This window comes from Thermothelomyces thermophilus, chromosome 2 (assembly GCF_000226095.1).
Source record: "Thermothelomyces thermophilus ATCC 42464 chromosome 2, complete sequence".
In the NCBI taxonomy this organism is placed as follows: domain Eukaryota; kingdom Fungi; phylum Ascomycota; class Sordariomycetes; order Sordariales; family Chaetomiaceae; genus Thermothelomyces; species Thermothelomyces thermophilus.
This window is the reverse complement of record NC_016473.1, coordinates 3660674-3680621: the sequence shown is the minus strand read 5'-3', so window position 1 is coordinate 3680621 and position 19948 is coordinate 3660674. Positions and strand designations below refer to the sequence as shown.

General features: G+C 57.4%; 9 protein-coding genes and 1 non-coding gene across 10 annotated transcripts; 5 read left to right on the top strand and 5 right to left on the bottom strand.

Moving 5' to 3' along the window:
* Positions 1-97: 97 nt before the first annotated feature.
* MYCTH_2301864 (uncharacterized protein) lies at positions 98-1856 on the bottom strand. The gene is made up of 2 exons (XM_003661886.1): positions 1704-1856; positions 98-1618 (listed from the first exon to the last, which is right to left on the bottom strand). Exon 2 carries the CDS (start codon positions 1615-1617, stop codon positions 247-249), a length of 1371 nt encoding a protein of 456 aa, XP_003661934.1. The 5' UTR covers position 1618; positions 1704-1856; the 3' UTR covers positions 98-246.
* A 114-nt stretch (positions 1857-1970) lies between these two features.
* MYCTH_2314742 (uncharacterized protein) lies at positions 1971-3884 on the bottom strand. The gene is made up of 4 exons (XM_003661885.1): positions 3725-3884; positions 3595-3672; positions 2690-3535; positions 1971-2632 (listed from the first exon to the last, which is right to left on the bottom strand). The coding sequence occupies exons 1-4, from the start codon at positions 3794-3796 to the stop codon at positions 2252-2254; spliced, it is 1377 nt and encodes a 458-aa protein (XP_003661933.1). The 5' UTR covers positions 3797-3884; the 3' UTR covers positions 1971-2251.
* Positions 3885-4456: 572 nt separating this feature from the next.
* MYCTH_2301859 (uncharacterized protein) lies at positions 4457-6130 on the bottom strand. Its single transcript, XM_003661884.1, has one exon. The coding sequence runs from the start codon at positions 5825-5827 to the stop codon at positions 4595-4597; it is 1233 nt and encodes a 410-aa protein (XP_003661932.1). The 5' UTR covers positions 5828-6130; the 3' UTR covers positions 4457-4594.
* Positions 6131-6907: 777 nt separating this feature from the next.
* Positions 6908-6980, top strand: MYCTH_t72. Its single transcript has one exon. It is a non-coding gene; the product is annotated as a tRNA-Trp (tRNA).
* Positions 6981-8816: 1836 nt separating this feature from the next.
* MYCTH_2301858 (uncharacterized protein) lies at positions 8817-9480 on the top strand. Its single transcript, XM_003661883.1, has one exon. The coding sequence runs from the start codon at positions 9077-9079 to the stop codon at positions 9434-9436; it is 360 nt and encodes a 119-aa protein (XP_003661931.1). The 5' UTR covers positions 8817-9076; the 3' UTR covers positions 9437-9480.
* A 1-nt stretch (position 9481) lies between these two features.
* On the bottom strand, positions 9482-11147 carry MYCTH_2301856 (uncharacterized protein). Its single transcript, XM_003661882.1, has 2 exons — positions 10683-11147; positions 9482-10593 (listed from the first exon to the last, which is right to left on the bottom strand). The coding sequence occupies exons 1-2, from the start codon at positions 11007-11009 to the stop codon at positions 9643-9645; spliced, it is 1278 nt and encodes a 425-aa protein (XP_003661930.1). The 5' UTR covers positions 11010-11147; the 3' UTR covers positions 9482-9642.
* Positions 11148-11667: 520 nt separating this feature from the next.
* MYCTH_2301854 (uncharacterized protein) lies at positions 11668-13185 on the top strand. Its single transcript, XM_003661881.1, has 2 exons — positions 11668-12217; positions 12281-13185. The coding sequence occupies exons 1-2, from the start codon at positions 11898-11900 to the stop codon at positions 12843-12845; spliced, it is 885 nt and encodes a 294-aa protein (XP_003661929.1). The 5' UTR covers positions 11668-11897; the 3' UTR covers positions 12846-13185.
* Positions 13186-13524: 339 nt separating this feature from the next.
* Positions 13525-15898, top strand: MYCTH_100489 (uncharacterized protein; the record flags this gene model as incomplete). The annotated part of the gene is made up of 3 exons (XM_003661880.1): positions 13525-13850; positions 13963-15050; positions 15114-15898. 3 exons carry the CDS (start codon positions 13525-13527, stop codon positions 15896-15898), a joined length of 2199 nt encoding a protein of 732 aa, XP_003661928.1.
* A 399-nt stretch (positions 15899-16297) lies between these two features.
* On the top strand, positions 16298-16820 carry MYCTH_2143160 (uncharacterized protein; the record flags this gene model as incomplete). The annotated part of the gene is made up of 2 exons (XM_003661879.1): positions 16298-16589; positions 16699-16820. 2 exons carry the CDS (start codon positions 16298-16300, stop codon positions 16785-16787), a joined length of 381 nt encoding a protein of 126 aa, XP_003661927.1. The 3' UTR covers positions 16788-16820.
* A 640-nt stretch (positions 16821-17460) lies between these two features.
* Positions 17461-19687, bottom strand: MYCTH_106819 (glycoside hydrolase family 72 protein). Its single transcript, XM_003661878.1, has 2 exons — positions 19273-19687; positions 17461-19186 (listed from the first exon to the last, which is right to left on the bottom strand). The coding sequence occupies exons 1-2, from the start codon at positions 19354-19356 to the stop codon at positions 17669-17671; spliced, it is 1602 nt and encodes a 533-aa protein (XP_003661926.1). The 5' UTR covers positions 19357-19687; the 3' UTR covers positions 17461-17668.
* Positions 19688-19948: the final 261 nt, after the last annotated feature.

The window sequence follows — 19948 nt, the reverse complement described above, 5'->3', positions numbered from 1 at the left end:
ATATTATTACCGCAGTAGCTAAGGCAATGTCTCTTGTGTCAGCCGCGACATGATGGCGGGTCTCACCGATGGCAACAACTGAGATTTCGCCATTGCTTGAACCGCTGTCGCGGATTAAATTGGTGACACATCGCCTGGATTCTCAGAGTTTTTTAATCTATAATTACCTGCCGTGTAAAGTTACCAGGCTCAACCATTAACTCCACCAGGGCATGACTTGAGTCGATAAACTTAAACGCCCTTGTCCTAATTACTCATTCCCTCTTGCTGTTCTTGGGCCACCCGACGCCAGCTCTTGGGATACTTCCTCTCGATCCTCCACTCCTCCATCTCCTTCTCTACCGCACGCAGCATCCCTTCCCTCCAGGTGCCCATCATGTCCTGCCTCCAAGCCATCTTCTTCACGAAGCTCCACGAGATGGCACTCTCCGCCCTCGCGCCGTCGGGAGAGTCCAGCAGACCGACCGCCACGTCGACCATCTCGGGCCGGGCGTCGGTCGCGTAGAACGAGGTGGCCGAGCAGCGGCCGCAAAAGTACCTCTGAACGTCGGGCGAGCTGGCGTACGCGGCGATCGTGCCGAACCTCGGGTCGCGGGAGCCGCCGCCGTCTCTCTTGCTGACAGCCGCCCACAATTGCGCCGTGTCCTCGGGGAACCCGGCATGGGAGGAGGAGGAAGCCCCCGCGAAGGAGATGTGCTTGAGCAAGGCGAAGGTCCAGTTGTACACCTCGGACCCGGACGCGATCCGGCACGAGTCGCAGCCGTCCAGCGAGCCGAGAAACTTGTGTGTGACCGGGTCGACGAAGAACGGCAGCTCCTCGCCCCGCGCCTGCTTCTCCGCAAACTCCCCCTGCGCCTCGCCCGCCCGGAGCACCAGGTCGACCCCGCGGCAGTGGCACCGGATGGGCACCACGTCCCCCTTATCCCCCTCGGCGGCCGCCTTCAGATCCACCTCGTACCGCGGCAGGTTCTCGACGGCAGGCCACGACCTCCCGGGCGGGACTTCTTCGCTCTTGTTGCGCCCCCCGAGCCAGATCCTCGTCACCGGCTCCCCCTCTCCGTTCATCCCCCTCAGCCAGCACGCCGCCCCGCCGTCCACCGTATCCCCCACGAAAATGTGATCCTCGAACCTCACCAGCGGCGGCACCACCGAACCCGCGGTCCCGCCGCCGTCGTCGTCCGGCCCGGCCTCCTCCGCGGACAGCACGCCCGTCAAGACGAGATAGGTCGCCCTCTCGGGGGCCGACCGCGCCTCCTCGGGGGGAGGGCTCTGCCACTCCTCGAAGAACATTCCGCTCCCGCAGCGCCCGCAGAACAGGACGTTGAACCGCGGCGAGTGCGCGTACCGCCTGAGGACGGCCGCCGGCCCCTCCCCGTCGTCTCCCGCGCCAGAAGCATCAGCAGAAGCGGCAGCAGCAGCAGCCGCGGCGGCCGCGACGATGTCCCCCGTCGGACCGGGCCATTCGGCGTCGGACGAGCGCAGGGCGCCCGTGACGTGGCGGCACGAGGTGCAGTGGCAGGATGAGCCCTTCAGCGGGAGGGAGCTGACGGGCACGGTGGCGGTAAAGGTCTGGGCACGACAGAGACATTGGGCTCTGAGAGTGATGGTGGCTGCCATTCTGGAAGGCGACAATATTGGGGATTGTTGATGAGCACGTCTGTGTTTTCCCAACCAACCTGATTTGATTGAGAAATGCAGCTCACAAAGTGGACCATGGGGGGATGCTAGGTCGTTCTGTCGAGCTGGTTTAAATGCTCGGTGGTTACGCTGGATCGTATTCGGCGATACGTGCAGCTTCGTATTTTGCCCCGGAGCTATCGGTGTTGAAATGCGCTCGCGGTAATGGGGAAAGAGCTTGGATGGAGCACGACCTGAGGGGGTGTGAGATTCCGGAGGGCCAAGAAAGTGCTGCGATGCGCTTGACGGAATCGGGAAAAGGTCATCGCAGTCAGAGGTGGTGTGTGCAAGAACAGAGATGCAACCATGATCTCAGTTGCCTAAATGATGGTGACAATTGGCTGATCTCTCTCCACCTGCGTAATGCTGGATGGAATACTGCTTGTCGCCTCGCCTTCCGCGTTCACACAGAGACGATTGGCAGCGAGATGCGGAATCAACGTTTGTGATTAGCTCTTTAAGCAACCAGATGCTTATTATGACAGGCCTGCCTCCACCGTTCAAAAACAACCCAAAACTCCAGTACCTGCCATTGCAGATTGGGGATATACACCTCTTACCTTTGTGAGGAAGGTTACGCAACTCTCTCACTGTTCCTCCCCACCGTGCTCGGGGTATCGGGTCCATCCCCAAGACCATCATCCGTCAACAGCTTCCTCCTCGCCGCGCGCTCCTCGTCCTCCTCGTCGCTGACCAAGCCGTCCAACTCAAACTCATTCGCGTCTCGCAGCCGTGCATCGTCCCCGCGCACCGCCTGCCCATTGGTAAGCGGCTTCTTCGGAATCGGGTTGGCGCGGTCGTAAATGTTGATTAACGCCATAGTGAACAGGAAGAGCAGCGAGGCCAGGCTGTAGAGGATCAGAACGTAGGCAACGTGATCAATTCCAGAGCCGGCGATGAGGGCCATTTGCTCTTCGGTGGCTCCCATGAAGAGGAAGCCGGCGGCGTAGAGAAGCTTGCCATGGTGATTAGCGTCTGCGGAGCATGGAGTACGGGGAGAAGAGAGACCTACAAAGACGGGGATGAACTGGAAGCTGTTAACCTCGGTGCCATCCTCAGAGATACCCTGCTTATCCCGAAGGACAAACGAGATCTCAACGATACGCGTCAGTCCGGCCGCCATGAGGGTGTAGCCAAACATCTGGTGGGTCATGGCGCTAATCATCAGCTCTTGCGGGTGCGCCGACATGGCCCAACCGGTGATGAAAATGACAAACCCGGGGATAAAGTTGCGTTTTGGCTGGCCATGCCTATCCCTGCTGAGCCAGATGCCCACCAGCCCGGCGCTCCACCAGATAATGCCCATGGTCGTGTGCTGCCAGTCGTTCTTGACCCACGCAGTTCCCCAGCGGTGCTCGGTGAAGGTGTTGACGCAGCCCCAGGCGGCGATGACGGCACTGTCGAAGAATTCCTGGCTACGGCCGGTCCGGCGAAGCCAGAGCTGACCAACAAGCAAGAGGATCGTCAGGAGGACACCGTAGGCGATGAAAGCACCCCCCATGATGAAGTGTGCCAGGCACTGGCCGAGATGGTCGCCCTGGCAGAAACCCAAAGCTGTGATGCCACCGAAAACCATCTGCACCCACGCATACACCGGGAAAGCCTTGCCGTTGATGCTGTGCAGGATTCGGAAAAACGGGCGAATCCGGCCGTGGATTCCCCTCTCGAGGTGCAGCTTAAGATAAATGCCAAACGCAACCTGCGCAACCATGAGGAAGAAGAGGGGATTGGCAGCCTCCGCGTGCACGTTGTTCGGGTGGAACTGCCGACCGCCGTGGAGGTGGCCAAGGGCATAACCGAGTAGGGCGAGCGCGGTACTGAGGACTTGTAGCGGTACATGCCACCGGCTCTTAATGATCTGGACAAGTGCTTCCGTCAGTCGTGGACGTCCGGTGCTGAGCTGCCTGCTCGACTCACCCCAAAAACCATCCCTATGGGGAAGAGAACGCCAAAGGCGAGCATCTGGACGAAAATGTGTACCCATAGTGTTGTATCCTGGGCCTGTCAGCCAACTGCCGACCAGCGTTCCATCGTCTTGCCAACGCACAATCGGGTCCAGAGAGACCGCCTGTCCCTCCGGAATCTTGTCCGTGTGATGTCCTCCGTGTCCCAGCGCCATGGGTAAGAATGCAGCAGTCAAGGCTATCGTCGCGGCCGATTGAGAGAATCGAAGACGGAGTGATTGTACCACGGGGGCACTGTCGCCCCGACCCACGTAGAAGCCCATGACGACGAGATTCCAGAGTACGCTCTGTCCGGAGGATGCCGTACAGGCAGCGCGTTCCGTTAGCGTTTCAGAATCCGGGGTCCGAAACGCTAAGGGCGGCACAAGTACAGGGTGCGCACGATCGGTTTGCCCGGATTATATCAATTCGCGTGACTCGGAGCGCAGTGCGAGATGTGTCCCGCCACGAGAATGGCTGGTTTCGGTGTTGGTTCGAGTCCAAAATTGGTGAGCGAACGGTTGCTGGTGGTGGGGGGAGTCGTGATTTCGGCCTTCTCGGAAGGGAATCCTTCCAAAGCGCTGAACGGACCTGCGGCCCTGCCTATCGTGGTACAGTACGTACTTGGCGGCTGCGTGCCTGCCCAGCGCCCAGCGACATCATGCATCATGCCAAAACTCAGCAGCCATTGGCCAGATTCATGTCCAGGTGGGGCCCAATCTCGCGCCTTCTTGGACCGTCTTTGGCCGCGAAGCAACAGATGAGATCGGAGGCTCGAAAGAAAAAAAAAAAAAAAAAAAAAAAAAAAAAAAAAAAAAAAAAAAAGACGGGACATGCGAACACAATTTTCGCTTTTTTGTTTTCTGTTTTCCGAAATCACCGTGGTTCCAGTCATAGCAGGGCGATATCTCCGGGAATTCCTACTCTTTTATCTAGTGTTTTCTTCTTTTCATTGAACTTAGATCGCCATCTCTTCATATGGAAGCTGCCTTACCCTCCGCAGCCTGCTTCATATCCTCCTTCCATTCTTTTTCCACCCTTTCCGCAAATGCGTCATCGCTCAGAACCTTCCATCCTACCTCAGCCATGCCCCTTCCGCACTCCAGAGCTCGCTCAAACGCGTCCTCCGTCCCAGAGGCCGCAGTGAACCCCTTTGTATGGTTTGCCTGGCCCTCTTTGGTTCCAATGCCGAACACGCCATGGAACCCGGGACACTCGTAGCACACGTTGCCCATATCCGTGCTCCCCGCAAGGATATCCGCCGGCGTACCGAGCGACACCGTCCCCTCAGGCATCGCTCCGACATAGGCTTCGCACAAGGCCCGGCTGAAACGCAGGTCAGCGTACGAGTTTATCGGTTCGAGCCGCATCTCGCAGCCCGTCGCGATCGCGGCGCCCTCGAAGCACTTCTGCACCCGCTGCCACAGCACCTCGGCCCCGCACTTGGTCGCGCTCCTGCAGTAGTACTCCACGGTGCAGTCGGCCGGCGTGACGTTGGGCCTGTCGCCGGCGGAGCGGAACACGCCGTGGATGCGCTCGTAGGGCCGGATCTGCTGGCGCAGCATGCTGATGGCGTTGTAGGACAGGCACACGGCGTCGAGCGCGTTGACGCCGTCCCAGGGCGCGATGGAGGCGTGCGCCTCGCGGCCCGCGAAGTGCACACGCATCTTGACGTTGGCCAGCATGGGCGCGAAGGCGACGCCGCGGAGAGGGGCTGGCATGTTGTGCCCGGGCCCCGGATGCACCATCAGACAGGCGGACGCGCCCTTGTATGCGCCCGCCTCGATCAGCTTGAGCTTGCCGCCGCCGCCTTCCTCGGCGGGAGTGCCGAGCAGCCGGACGCGACCCGGCCGCCCGGAGGCTTTGAGAGCCGCGGCGGCCCCGAGAAAGGCGGCAAAGGAGGCTGAGGCAATCAGATTGTGCCCGCACGCGTGGCCGATGCCCGGGAGGGCGTCGTACTCGGCGTTATAGATGACGAGGCGGCCGCCGGAGCCGTACTCCGCCGAGAAGGCGGTTGCGAGGCCGTAGGCATGGGGAGTCACCTGAAAGTTCAGGGACTCCAAGGTCTTGACGAAGACATCGTGGGCTTTGTGTTCCTCGTACGCCAGCTCGGGGTTGGCATGGATTTGCCTGTTGATGGTCGAGATCTCACCTTTACGCTGTCTGATCTCTTCGTTGATGACGCTGGTAATGTTGCTGCTGGCCATGGCTCAGGCGAGATGGAACGGATTGATGCGAGTGCTGTAATGGTGAGTGGTTCGACAAGAGCAGCTGGAGAGGCGAGATCCCCAGAACATCAAACGAAGATAATAGTCGATCGAGCCCGGTGGGCCGGGAGATCGTACTACGATCGTTCCCCGTCTTGCCTGTGTACTCAGAGTACACAGTAGGTGCCTAACTTTAACATCCCACCTTCCAGTCCAGGCCCGGCGCTTGCCCCACCACAACTTGGGCAAAGGTCTCGACCCCGCGACCAACGCGGAAAGCTGGGGGATCGTCGCGGCTTGTTGCCTTTCTTCGACGTCGAGGACACATTGAAACGAAGTTTCCAAGCCAGCTTTCGGCTACTACCAACATCATTTTGAATCGGCTTGGTCAAAGCAGTCACATCACTGCAAACTGCCTTGTCCCGTCTGGGCGCCTCCGTCTTGCCCCTTGACAATTCGTAACCCCTGCATTTCCCACTGCCCACGCCAAGAAGCCAGACCGGGCAATTTCGTCATGGTGTCCCACTCCCGGCCGAGCCGCGCCGCGGCCCCCTCTTGGGCTGAGAAAAGCAAACTATTAACTACGGAATACACTAGGGTACCAGGGCTACAGGAGTACGGATTACACTAGACTCCTTGCGGAGAACCAAACTTCAATCCGCTCTGCCGGTTGAAGATAACTATGGAGAGCTCTGGAAAAGACAGACGGGGTGCCGCCAAGCAGCCAGGCGCGCTCCAGTACTAATATGCAGTCGGCACGGCGCCGGACCCAATATCTTCCTGCAGCCACGCCCACGTCCAACCTGGGAACGGACGGCCAGGTAACAGAACTCCTAGAGCCGCATGGAGTACGGAATACAGAAGAGGATTCTTACAGTGCGGGACCGACAAGCCGTTTCAACTTAAAGAGACCTCGGGATGCCCCCAAGGATATAACAGCTGCCAGGCTAAAAACCAATAATTAAGCCTGTTCCAACGAACGCAAAATACTCCACACCTCCAGCAGAAGCCGTAACTGTCTATCGAATGCTCGCCATCAACACTCCACAACAACAACAAAAACGATAACAACAAGAACAAGACCTCGTGGCGTAATTGGTAGCGCGTTCGACTCCAGATCGAAAGGTTATCCGTTCAAGTCGGGTCGGGGTCAGGCTTCATGAAAGCCTCACTTTTGCCGTCTCGGAAGACAAGCCCCCCCTTTTTCCTCTTTTCTCTCTTGTGTGGACTCCACCCGGGACAGGGCCCGAGACTCGAAGACGCGCACACCAGGAGCAGGAGCCATTTGCCGATACCTATCCGTCGAGACTCCACCGAGTAATTATTCCTTGCATACTGTAGTGAGCGGTGTGCATAATGGTGTGTGTTCATTCAGCCAGCAGGCCTGCGAACTGCGAGGGCAGTACGATGCATATTTACATCTCTCCCAGACAGGAGCAAAGCTGGTAGGTAGTTGGCCTACCAGAGAGATGTGTGATGGGTCGGGGCGAAATGAACAGTTGCTCGAGGTGCGTGCATGTCAAGGTTTTCAATTCTTGCTAAAGCCCCAGTAAGAAATGACACCACGAAGGACCTATGCTTTTTTGTCTTTGTTTGCGTGTGCGCGTGTGTGCGTTGTTTACTTGCTCCCTTCCAGTAGCGTCTTCAATAACCCGATGGAGTATTCACCTTGAACGCTGAGATTCGGTACGGCCGCTTCTAGACACCACATGAAATGAGCTATTCACAAATGGTGGAAACGGTCGTCGTTCCCTCTGGGCTCCAATTTCCACAAACCATACACAGGCGACAAATAATCTGCCTTCGAATGCTCTCAAGCAGCTGCGGTTTCAACATGATGGCCTGTGGAACAGCGTCCAACTCAAACCTATCTTCAGCTGAGTAGATGGCTTTAAAGCGATAAAGGTACCTAACCTAGTCAAACAGGAGTACACACGGTCAAGTCACTACGTCTACAGACTATGCAGGCTGCCAACTTACACACCTAGTAGCTAGATAATAGATGAATTCTTCAGATGATATACATCAAGTCCGATCCAGACATCTCTAAAATGCGCCTGTTCGGATTCGCTACGTCACCAACAATAACCAAGGTACTTGCCATCTTATCGAGCTAGCTTGTTTATCATCCAAACTCACTTCGAGTCGCAAATCAATCATCGCGTGTCGCGGGATAACATCTCGCCGCGGCGCGAAGGTGATGGCCGCGCCACCGTCCATCGAGAGTTCTGCGACTGGGCCGACGCCATGATTCCGATTCATGGTCTAATCAATCCTTCAGAGGAACAGGGGTGCATCGGTCTTGTGGCGACTGTTTTGCGGAACGGATCCGGAGACTCGGAACGGCCCCGGGGATAACAATCTGACCGGCGAGACTTCCAAGTACCCTCTGGGCGGATGCTTGGCCTCGGCATGTCAGGGGTCGGCGGTTGGATTCGTCCCTCGTCCCGTGTTGGAGAGGCCCATATAGCGGTACGCCATCGACTTAATTACAAAAAAGATCCAACAGACCTCCATGGCATGTTCTGTGTCGGGAGATGCTGCAGTTCCAAATCGGGTGTTCACTTTTGAATTGAAAAGCTCAATCAAACTGCCTCCTCTACAGCTGCTTGTCAGTTCATAATTGCAATAATCATTATGCGGAATCACTACGGATCCTCGGTATCTTTCCCCTTTGGTTTTCCTCCGGCAACCAAATGACAAAATGGGAGCCAAATCCGACCTTCAGACCGCTCAGCCCCTGACCCTCAAATGCGGCCTCACGCTTCCCAACCGGCTCGTTAAAACGGCCATGGCTGAGCAGCCAGCCGGCGCCAAGCAGCTGCCGGACGAGCGCATGCAAGCTGTCTACAAGCACTGGTCGGCCGGCGGCTGGGGCCTGATTATTACCGGTAATTATGGGATTACGTGGATCTTGTCCTTTCCTTCTCACATCACCTACGTCGAACCCTCCCACCCCTTTTTCCCCTTTCCACCCTTCCCTCCCTACCCCTTGTCTCCCTGACCCCCTACCGATGTGGACAGCATCCGACTAACCGCCACGTTCCTTCGTCTCTCAAGGCAACGTGCACGTGGACGACGCGTACCTAGGCATGCCGTCGGACCCTGCCATGCCGCCCTCCCTCTCCCTGGACTCCCTCGTGCCCCCTTACTCGGCCCTCGCCCGCGCCAGCCAGGGGGGAGCAGCGCCGCCGGAGAGGAGGACGCCGACGATCGTGCAGCTTAACCACCCTATCATTTAATTCATAGATGGTATGGGGCAATGACGGCCCTGACGCCCAAGAGGAAGAGTCGGACCGCACCAAGGCGCGCGAGGCCTTCTTCCTCGAGTTTGCCAAGGTCATCCGGAAAGAGTTCCCGGGTGTCCCGCTCATGGTCACCGGCGGGTTCAGCAGTAGAGTGGGGATGGAGAAGGCGGTGGCCGAGGGAGACTGCGACCTGATCGGTCTCGCGAGACCGGCAGCGCTCAACCCGTCCCTGCCCAACAATATCGTCTTCAACCCCGAAGTGAACGACCAGGACGCCACGCTGTACCGGAAGGAGAACAAGGCGCCGTGGCTCTTCAACTTTATCGGGATGCCCGCCGTCGGGGCGGCATGGACACCGTAAGGTTGCCCCGGATCTCGCATAATTAGAAATCATCAGCACTGACAGTAGTATGGCAGCAATGGTATTCGACGCGGATTCGGGAGCTGGCAAAGACATAAAAAAAATATCGGGTATAGAATGGGATTTGGCAAAAGTCTTGCATCAGTGCTGGATTACAATTCGATCTAATTACATTGTGATTAATTAATTATTACATGTACGGTGCCTTAGAGGTCGACCTTGACAGCAATGACGTTGTTGGACAGAAACCCGGTTGCAAAGAGCCAAGCCTGTCGTGGTCCCTCGGCGCTCCCTGCCTCAGACGGTTTGATAGGTACCAGGACTGCGGCACTGCCGCTTCTGAGCGTGGTACCATCGTCGTCCAGGAGGACCCGCTTCTCCCAGCGACCGGGAGAAGCTTGCCTCAGGTACGTGACCATGACGGGTTCCTTGGCTGCCGGGTCCCTCATGGTCTTTGCAATATCGACGGCTCTCGACAACCCGGTCTCGAGGAAACCGCTCCGGTCGTCGCCGGGCGTGGCATAGGGGTCCGAGAAATAGCTGGGATTGTCGGCGACGTGGTCGATCTCGACCGAGTCGACGATGGTGATGTTGCCCGATCCACCTGCCGGGACTCGTCCGAAGTGGAGAACGCCGCTGGTGCAGCTCGAGATCAAGATCTCGCGGTCCGACCTCCCATGGCCAACACCGTTGGTGTTGTGTATACCGGATAGCGCAACTTCGGCCGCAACGCCGGCGGTGGGCGCCGCCGCCGTCAGGGACTCGAGCTGGATGTGGATGATTCCGGTCCACTTCGCTCCGGGGTAGAAATCCTCAAGGGTGCGCATTAATCCATGGTGCCGGTACAGGTGGTCGTTGGTCACATAGAGCGAGTACGGGCTCTGAGCAAAGATGTCGTTGGGCGTCGTTATCAGGGGATGCCAGATGGAGCGGAGGTGCTTGACGGACGAGGAGCCGATAAAGTGGTGGAAGAGCTCGAGCTGCGAGCGGGCATACGGCCCCTTTTCGCCAGACGGCTGAGTCTCGGGAACGTGGTTGATGGCAAAGATGTAAACAGCCTCGCCCTCTGGCCGTTCCTCGTCGGCAATCACATCGATGCCGTGGGTGATGAACGGGCCATCAAAGTTCTCAAACTCGAGCCTGCGAGAGTTCATGGTCTAATGATTGGGCGAATCGTCAACGGCGACCTTGCGACGAGAACATGACGTTCACGCAGAAGACTGTTAGGTAGCCAAGGACTTCGTACCTTTGGGTCAATTACATGAATTGAGCCCCGGCTCTTGCTTGCCAACTCGGGACTGTCAAAGTTGGCGAGCGGAGGTAACCACTTGAACCTCGTCTCGGCATTGTCCTCGCAAGCAGTGAAGATGGTTCCGCTGGGGGCATGGTAGTGGAGGTCTTCGCACTGGGTCGTGTCTGGGATGGCAATCACCTCGCCTTTATTAATGACTGCGCCGTCGGGATACTTGCGCAGCACCCCCATGACGGTCACTGCCCGGTAGAGGTTGGGTCCGACGGTATATAAGACATAGGCAAGGAGTGCCCCAAGAAGCGAAAGTGACAACAACCTCATGGCTACTTGCTCAGGTGGTTCAACTTCCGAGTTGCTTGCTGTCAGAAAGCCGAGACAAAAACGGACACCTTTCTCGCACAGCGACTTCCGGAACCCGGATACTTGAAAGGGCGGCCCGGACGTCCATCAGGAGCGGGGCCTCGGCCTGAATCTCGGGTATTCGTGATCGCCCATGGTGTTTATACTAGTGGGCGGGGTACACTAGGAGCTTCGTCAAGCACAGTCCGGGGTATGGAGCGGCAGAGATGTGGAGTCCTCCAGACAGTAGCCTTGAGCAAGAAGGGGCGGGACTTTGGACTCATCGTCGTGCTAACAGGGATGGCCCGGCAGGGATCCGGCGCTGTTTTCCCGCCGGGAAGGGCGCAGTAGTGAAGTACACTAGTAGTTACTTGGAGCAGATTCCCGCTACAACGTGTAGTTGACCTGTAACGGAGGCGTGGGTGGACATGAAGTGCAACTTGCCAAGTATGGAAGATTTGCAGGCCACTTGCTGTTTCTGGGGCTCCCGCTGCCAAGAAGGCCCCACTAAATACCTTTCTCAACAGCCAATCCTTTGGTTAGCTAGCCAAGAAAGGTGAGAAGGGTACAAAATTAGGGGATTCGATCAGTTCAAGGTTCTGACAGATCAATTCGAGACAAAATACATACATGCGGCGGTCCCGATGTCGCGGATCACAAATTGCTGATGCTCCGATCTTTTGAGTAAGACAAAATTGCGAGGATCCGGTAGGCTGTTCACTCACCGGTAGGTTGAGATCTGTCCGCAAGGGAAGGAGCCATCGCCGTACCACCACCACCACTGCAGCCATCTGCCCCGCACCCCAAGATCATTCTCGACCCTGCACCGAACCCCTTCCACAGGAGCCAACTCACCTCGTGGGCCGCATCATGACCGACGACAGCGCAGGCCGCGCCCCGTCGGCATTACCCGACGAACAGTCGGCGTCGCCCCTGTTCGCAAAGCTGCCCCCGGAGCTGCGCGCCATCATTTTCACCGAGCTGTTCGGGGGTCGGAGACTCCACCTCGAGTTCATGCCGCACCCCGTGCGCGCCGACAAGGTGGGCAACAGGCGGCGATGGCGGCACGGCGTCTGCGAGGATCAGATTGCCACTCCCTTTGGCCGTGTCATAGCCCGACAGCACTACTGTCTTACCGCTGCCCGTCGCCGAGCCCTCGACGTCTCCATGATCTTCACCTGCCGCCGTGCGTAAGTCGAGTCTCACCATCATCCCCCGTCCCCTCCTCCCTCTTCCCGGCTAAATCCATGCAGGCTGCTTGAAGGCATCCCCGTCCTATATCACAGCAACGTCTTCCTCATCACCAATTCCGGGAGTTGGAGGCTGCCCGTCGACGATATCCGCAGCCTGCAGGCCAAGATGCCCAAGCATTGGCCCCTCATCCAGTCCCTCGAGATCAAGTGGGAAATGGCCGTGTTTGACCGGAACCAGGCCACCATGGTGCCGCACTTTGGCGGCCGTGATGCTTATGAAGCCTTTTGGGACTCTCTAGCAGAGATGCCCGCCCTGTCTCGCCTCCGGATTGCCCTCTTGATGCCCCCCTGTCCTCCGGCCGACTCGACCTCTCCGGCCCTCGACATGCCGGATCTTTACCTGGGCCCCATTCAGCGTCTGAGAAGCCTCCAGCTCTGCGAGGTTGCCATGCCGAAATCCTACCTCTCCGCTTCCAGCCAAGACGAATGGGAGGCTCTCTTGTCTCGTACTGGCAAGGGCCAGCGCCGCATCTCGTGGGTTGACGACGATTCTAGCTCGGTGCCCCCGGCGCCTGCGTCGACCCATATGTTCCGCTTATTGTCGATGGCCCGGAGATCTACCTGACTTTTTTGCAGCATACCGAGGGATGTCGAGGCCATGTTCCACGATTCTCCTCAGAGCATCAGCCCACCGAGCCCGACTTTGGCTGTTCCCACTTCTGCTATTGCACAGAGATCCACCCCGAGGGTCACTGTCACAAGTCGATGAGCAGCACCCGTACAAACGAGTATCATGTTTCTATAGCAGCCCCGGGAGGTCTGCTCCAGGGCAAAGCCCGTTTTGTGTGAGCGCAAAATTCCATGAATGCATTTTGCGCTACAGCCGCCTCCCACGGGCAAACGCAGCCAGACAACGCATTGACTTGGGTCACGGAGGGTTACAAGATAAGTCGGGGATATGTGGGTCTCGTGGCGGTTCCATCCTGGACGTTGGTGATGCCACTACAAGTATGATTTTCAGAGGAAGGAGACCGGGCCCGAAGCCATCACACCCCCTCGACCATGACGCGGATATTTACTCATCAACAAGGCCCGTGTGGACATGATGCGCTCACTGCACGTCAATAGCAGAGAGCAACAACAGACTCCTCGCAGCGACTGTGACGTCGCTTGCATTGCCTCAGTCAAGACCCCCGCATGCCCAGTTTCTCTTAAAGCACCAACATGGCGCCGCGGCATGGTGAAATGCCACTCGCTCCTTTTAAAACAGCAAAAAGAGTCTAACACTGTTCACCATTATCACCATGTCCGGAGAGGAAAGCCAATGGTGGCCCAGCCGGGTCTGGACCTTCCTTTACGGCTTCTTTCAAAAGTCACTGGACCCGAATCTTCCGGTCCCTCCGCCAAAACTTGCTGCTCAACGCCCTGGCGAGCGTACAATTCTCAGGCATTTGCCAGAAAGGAAGCATCTCGCCCAAACTGCGCCAAGCTGCGTCGCGGACATCCCGCTGCCGTCATTCGACCCAGGCGTTTTTGACAACGAGTTGATCAAGTTAAGGCTGTATCCAATCATCGACTCTCAGGATCCGTCAATTGTTCGAGAGCCCGAGGGGAATATCAGGGAGGGTACGTACCGGGGAACTCAGGTAGCCCTGACTCAGGCTTACTCCCGAATCGAGCAGACGTGAGTGCCTCAGTTAATGTCGCGTTGATTTAGCAGGATGCTTACCCCTTGTTCGCAGCTTTGCTTCCCTGTTTGATGTTCTTGGCGTTGAAGCAACCTTACCGCGTTTCCGCACCCTCGAAGAGCAAAGGAATCTCTACAAGTTCTCGGAATATCCAACAAATGCCGACGGGAGTCCGGCGCAGTATCCACCTCACCTCGAGCATATACCTAGTGATCGATCTGTCAGTGTGTTCAAGATCTTCGACGTTGCGGGTCTGCTAGAGACCCGAGTTCTCCTGAAGAAGATCACACCCGACGAAGATGGAATTTTGGGGCGCACTCGAGAATGGCTGCTCGAAAAGGAGCGTGCCGTGGCGTTCGGCGGTGAGCCGGAAAAGGGCGTTAGCATTCAGGATGTCGTGGACTACAACAAATATCACCGCAAGTTCGGGACCGATATCGAAGGTGGCGGCAACATCGGCTTGCTGCAGGACTGGTTCAGCGACCGCCGGTTCGCAGACCAACAGTTCACAGGCACCAACCCAACCACAATCACTCGTGCCACGCCGGCCTGGATTGGCGAGTTTACAGCCGCCGCTAGAGCTGGAAAATACGACAAGTGGGCGGCCGTCCTCGCCAAGTCGGATCCAAATTCCTTTTTTGTGCAAGACGGTAGTTATTTCCGGAAGGCCGTCGGCGTGTCAGATCCAACCACGGTGCTCCATCATAAGGAACCTTCCAGCGACGAATGCTGGGCGGTAGGCGCCGTGAGCTTGTTCCAGCTACACGAGGACGGCAAGCTCCACCCCGTTGCAATCTGTATCGACTACCGGGAATCCTTGGACAAGTCGGTTACCATCTTCAACAAGCGAATGTCGCCGCGAGACTCGACGAGCAGGGAGAAGGAAGACTGGCCATGGCGATACGCAAAAACATGTGCCCAGGTCACAGACTGGATGCGTCACGAATTGGCCGTGCATCTCACCCTCTCCCATTTTGTCGAGGAAGCCATTATCGTATCGACGAACCGCTCCCTCCCAATGGACCACCCGGTGTACCGGCTGCTCTATCCCCATTGGTACAAGACGCTGTCGCTCAACGCTGCTGGTCGTTCCTCTCTGGTGCCCCAGATTGTCGTCGACATTGTGGGCCTCAGCCCAGACCGTATGCTGATCCGTTACCTGTTTTCTGGTTTATGTGGGGCATGTTGTTGACACTTCTGTGCAGAATGTTACAGGTTTATGAATTACGCCTACGATACCTACGACTTCGTTGGCAGCTACGTGCCCAATGACCTCAGACGGCGCGGCTTCCCCAATACGCAGCTTGGCCTGAGCCATCCGCGGTATAGGAACTACCCGTACGCTAAGAACGCCCTTTCTCTCTGGACAAGCATCCGTGCCTACGTCAAGGCCATGCTGCATATTCGCTTCCCCAACGACGGCTGTGTCGCCGCAGACGAGGACATCCAGCGGTGGGTGAACGAGACGAAAACAGCCGCGCACATGCCCACATTTCCCGAGATCAAGACCCTGGATGCGCTGGTTGATGCTGTGACCATGTGTATTTTCATTGCCTCGCCTTTTCATACGGCCATCAATTACCTACAGAACTTCTACCAGGCATTCGTGATCGCAAAGCCCCCCGCACTATGTACCGCGCCGCCAACTACGCTCGAGGAGCTGCAGGAATACAAGGAACATGACCTCATTGCCGCGCTGCCCATCAATAGACAACGGCAGTGGCTTCTTGCTGCTCAAGTGCCCTGGCTGCTCAGTTTCAAGGTCGAGCCGGACCGCAGTTTGCTAAACTATGCCGCCAGCCAGTGGTATGTACACAAGTACAAGAGGGGCGAAGACGATGTGAGGATCAAAAAGGCGAGCGAGAGGCTATACAGTGATCTGCAGCGGATGCAGAGGACGTTTTTCCGGAACAGTCTGGCCATGGACAGAGGGAGCATTCCGTATATGGTGCTGGATCCGGGCTTGACGGCGGTTTCGATTCTGATCTAGTGTAAATGTGGATTTAACGAGTCCTCCACGTCAATAAACGTTAGCTGGCGGGATATGTTGCTCGTTTTCTCTAGGCACTACTGAGGTTTATCGAGGAGATTGCCGTTCTACCATGTTCGTTGTGTCGAAGGAGTCGTTCAGGGGCAGGGACAACAAGTAAGACATGACAACAGAGGCTCCTGCCAGCTGAAGCCAGCTGTCTTGCCTGCCCCTACATACAATATCAGGGCCCACTAAAATTTCCAATCGCTCGGACTCTCCTCCGTCGTCGATCTCAACCCCAAAGACCACCTCCCGCTTATACCCATATATTTTGCGATTCGGCTCCGTACTGCCGACAGTACCAAAAAAAAAGCCTACTTCCTTTCCCTCATAGACTACAAAAAATTTCCCGCAAATATGCCGTCGGTGAAAAACCCCAACGCCCCCTCCAAGAACCGGCTCGCCGCCCGCGCTGCCAAGCTGCGCAAGACGCGGCAGAAGGCGTCCAAGATGGGCCAGTTGGCGCGCCAGGGCGGCGCCGTCGCCAAGGCGGACGCCCGCCGTGGCGCGCGGCCGGGCCTCCTCCCGACCAGCGGGCCCAACGCGGCCATCAGCAAGAAGAAGCAGCGCAAGCTGGAGAAGGCGCTGAGGCATGCGCTCAGGCGCAAGGCGGAGAGGGAAGGCGGGGCGGCGGTCGTCGAGATGACGGGTATGTCTCATCCTTTTTTTTTTTTTTTTTTTAGTTTCTTTCTTTTCTTTTTCTCTCTTCGTGAGTGAGGGGTGTAGGAGACAGTGATGCTGAGTTCAAGATTGCGCAGATGCACCTGCCGAGACTGAGAAGCAGCAGAAGCAGCAGCAGCAGCAACAGAAGAAAGGCGAGGCGGAAGTGGAGATGGATATTGAGTGAAGGGGTCCGGTTCGGAAAGGGCGGCTAAGCGAGAAAAAAGAAAGAAAAAAAAAAGAGAACACGAAAGGTGTGACGAGCAGCAAGAAGGTTAAAGCGACACGATCCGCCGTTCGTGACATGACCAGCTGATTGATACCCGCGACTCGAAGAGAATGGGGAAGAGAACGGGGAGAGAGGGGGGCAAAAAAAACACAGACCGGGAGACAGTGGCTGGGGACATAACCGGTGCGAGATGGCTGCCGCCTGGCGTCCTCAACCTCTGCTCGTCCAGTGCCTACACCGAACCGACCATAGTCGAGCCAGGGGATACCAGATGCCCGGTTGGTGTGGGGTGATTTGGATGCTGCCGTGTATACGGCGCAATGGGAGGTCAGGTTAGGGGGATGATGTCTCCAACGGTCCGTCGGGAGAGGTCAAGAAGACGGTTTCCTGCATCGAACGGCTAAACCTCGAGCAAAATCGCACGGGATGAAGTATGGATTGATACGGAAAGAATTGTGAAGTCCATTCCGACAAGTCTCTACAAGTATACTCCGTAACTACTGTCAGTCGTCTCGGATTATACAGCCTAGGGGTATATGTGGTGGTGGTGCTGCTGATGTTGCTGCTGCTGTCAGCAACCAATCTTTACAGAGGTCAATTGTCACCCAACCCTGGCAACAATGCAGCAAGTATGGAACAATAAGGATTGGCATTACTCGATTACAGTAGGCAAGAAAACCCAAATGGAGGCCGGCCACGAAGGTACATTTTATTCACCGCAAATCTGGACTGACCAAGCGCGCCCCCCAACACACACACGCGCACAGACACAATAAACAACCCCAAGATCGCTTTATATATAAGAAAAACTTGAATCCATCCATCCCCGGCCTCCTTATTTACAGGAGGACCATGGACGCGCCAACGGCCATGGCGACGAGGACGTAGAGGCCGACGGCCAGCTCGCCGAGGACGAAGCCGGACCGCATGGGCCCGGCGGCGAAGGCGGCGTTGCTGCTGGACTCGCTGTCGGCGCCGCCGGTGGAGGTGGCGGCGTCGTTAGCGGCGCTGGCGCTGGCGAGCGCCTTGCTGCACTTGTCGTCCTCCTTGGCGTCCTGCAGGGTGGCCTTGCCGTCGAAGCCGCAGGCGTCGCTGGCGCTGCCCTGCTCCTTGTAGTACTGGTCCAGGACGTAGCCGAGCTTCTGCTTGGCGCTGCACATGGAGTAGGCGCCGTAGGTGCCCTCGGTGGCGTTGCCGCTGATGCCGGCGCACAGGTCCGGGAACTTGCCGCAGATGTAGCCGAAGATGTCGCCGTAGTCCTTGGTGCTGGTGTCGTCGGCGGGCACGCACGACAGCGAGGCGTACATGCAGTCGCACAGGGTCGCGTCGGGCTTGGGCGGCAGGCTGCCGCCCTTGACCTGCCAGTTCTTGGACACATCCGGGCAGGCGGCGGGCGAGTTGGTCGGCTCGTAGGCGTCCATCGAGGTGCCCGTCGGGTTGACCTTGGCGATGACGGACTCGAGGGCCTCGTAGTTCTTCATCGGCTTGGCCGTGTCGCCCTGGAGCTTGACGAGGCCGTAGTCGTTCTCCTCCTCGAAATACATGTAGACGATGCCGCCCGAGAAGACGGGCGTCATCTCCTTGCCGTACAGGGCCGTCGTCTCCTCCCAGATGCGGCCCTCGGCGCCGTCGGGCAGGTTGCAGCCGTACTCGGCGAAGAAGACGGGGACCGAGTAGTTCTTGAAGAAGTCGATCTGGGTCTGGTAGCCCGACGTCTCGAGCGTCTTGTGGCCGCACCACTCGTAGATGTTGTAGCCCCAGAAGTCGATGGCCTCATCCTGGTCGCCGCAGTTGAAGTAGTGGGCAATGTCGGCGCGGATGTTCGAGTCGTCGTTGGCGGCGTAGCCGACGCCCACCCAGCGGTCCACGTTCTCCTTGATGTACGCCTTGACGTCGCGGACGGCCGCCTTGACGTAGGCCGACGCCTGCGTGTTGTTGGGCTCGTTGGTCACCTCGTTGCCGGCGAAGAAGCCGATGACGTTGCTGTACTTGCTGAGGCTGTCGACCACGTCGGTGTAGCGCTTGTACAGCTCCGTGTCCCAGAGCGGGTCGTTGCGGTTGATCGACTCGCCCGGCACGCTCAGGTCGCTGATGACGTAGATGCCAGCCTCGTCCAGGAGCTTCATGCACGCGTCATGGTCGGCCGTCGGGTCGATGCGGTACGTCCGGATGGTGTTGGTGTGCAGCGCCTTGAGCAGGGGCACGTCACGCTTGCAGGCCGCCTCGTCGGCGAGAGGGTCCTTATAGTCGACGGCTTTGGTGCTGGTAGAGTCACCGCCGGCAGCGGTGGTATCCTGCTGGTAAGCGATGCCCTTAATGAAGAACTGGGTGCCGTTCTCGTAGAAGAACTTGGATCCCTGGAGGAAGAAAAGGTCAGCGCCATTGCCCACGGAAAACCACCCACAGATCGGGTAGGGTAGTGTGCCACGATTAATCGACTGACCTTCATGACAATGGGCGGAAGAGCGGCCGAGGCCTGCCCCAGGAGGAGCGAGGCCGAAATGATGGACGCGGTCGAGGCACGCATGTTCCCGACGACGACCTGGGTTCTTGTTTTCCTTGCGGTTGTTTCGTTGTTTGAATATGAATAGCGATTCCGGTTTTTGATGGCAGTGCAACAATGGAAAACGGGCGACTCGTGTGTGGGATCGAAAGATGAGCGAAGGGAAAAAAACCAAAGGTCAATTGTCTGTCTGTTAACGAGTGTCAGGAAAGGCAAAAGTTTGTGTAGGGAAAGGCAAAGCTGCGGCTCCCTCCCGCCAAAAAGAAACAATTAGAAAAAGGGACCAGGAATGGGTCGGATGAGTGTCTCGGAGGAGGGAGGAGAGACAGAGAGAAACGCTTGGCCCGGATTCAGGGGACGGAGAGCTAAAAAGGAGCGCGGCAAGGCGACTCCACCGAACGGGCATTTCTGAAATGGAACCAGGCCAAACTGGTTGTTGGAACGATACCTAGTGTATCTGCAAGGGCCTTGTTGCCTGGTTCCCTGCGTCTGGAAACGTTACTGGCCAGACAGACAGGGGAAGCTGACGCACACGATACCGAGATACCTGCAGATCCAGTCGCCACGCTGCAAATGGGCGGCGAACACCGTCGCATCGTGGGGTACTCCTTTAGCG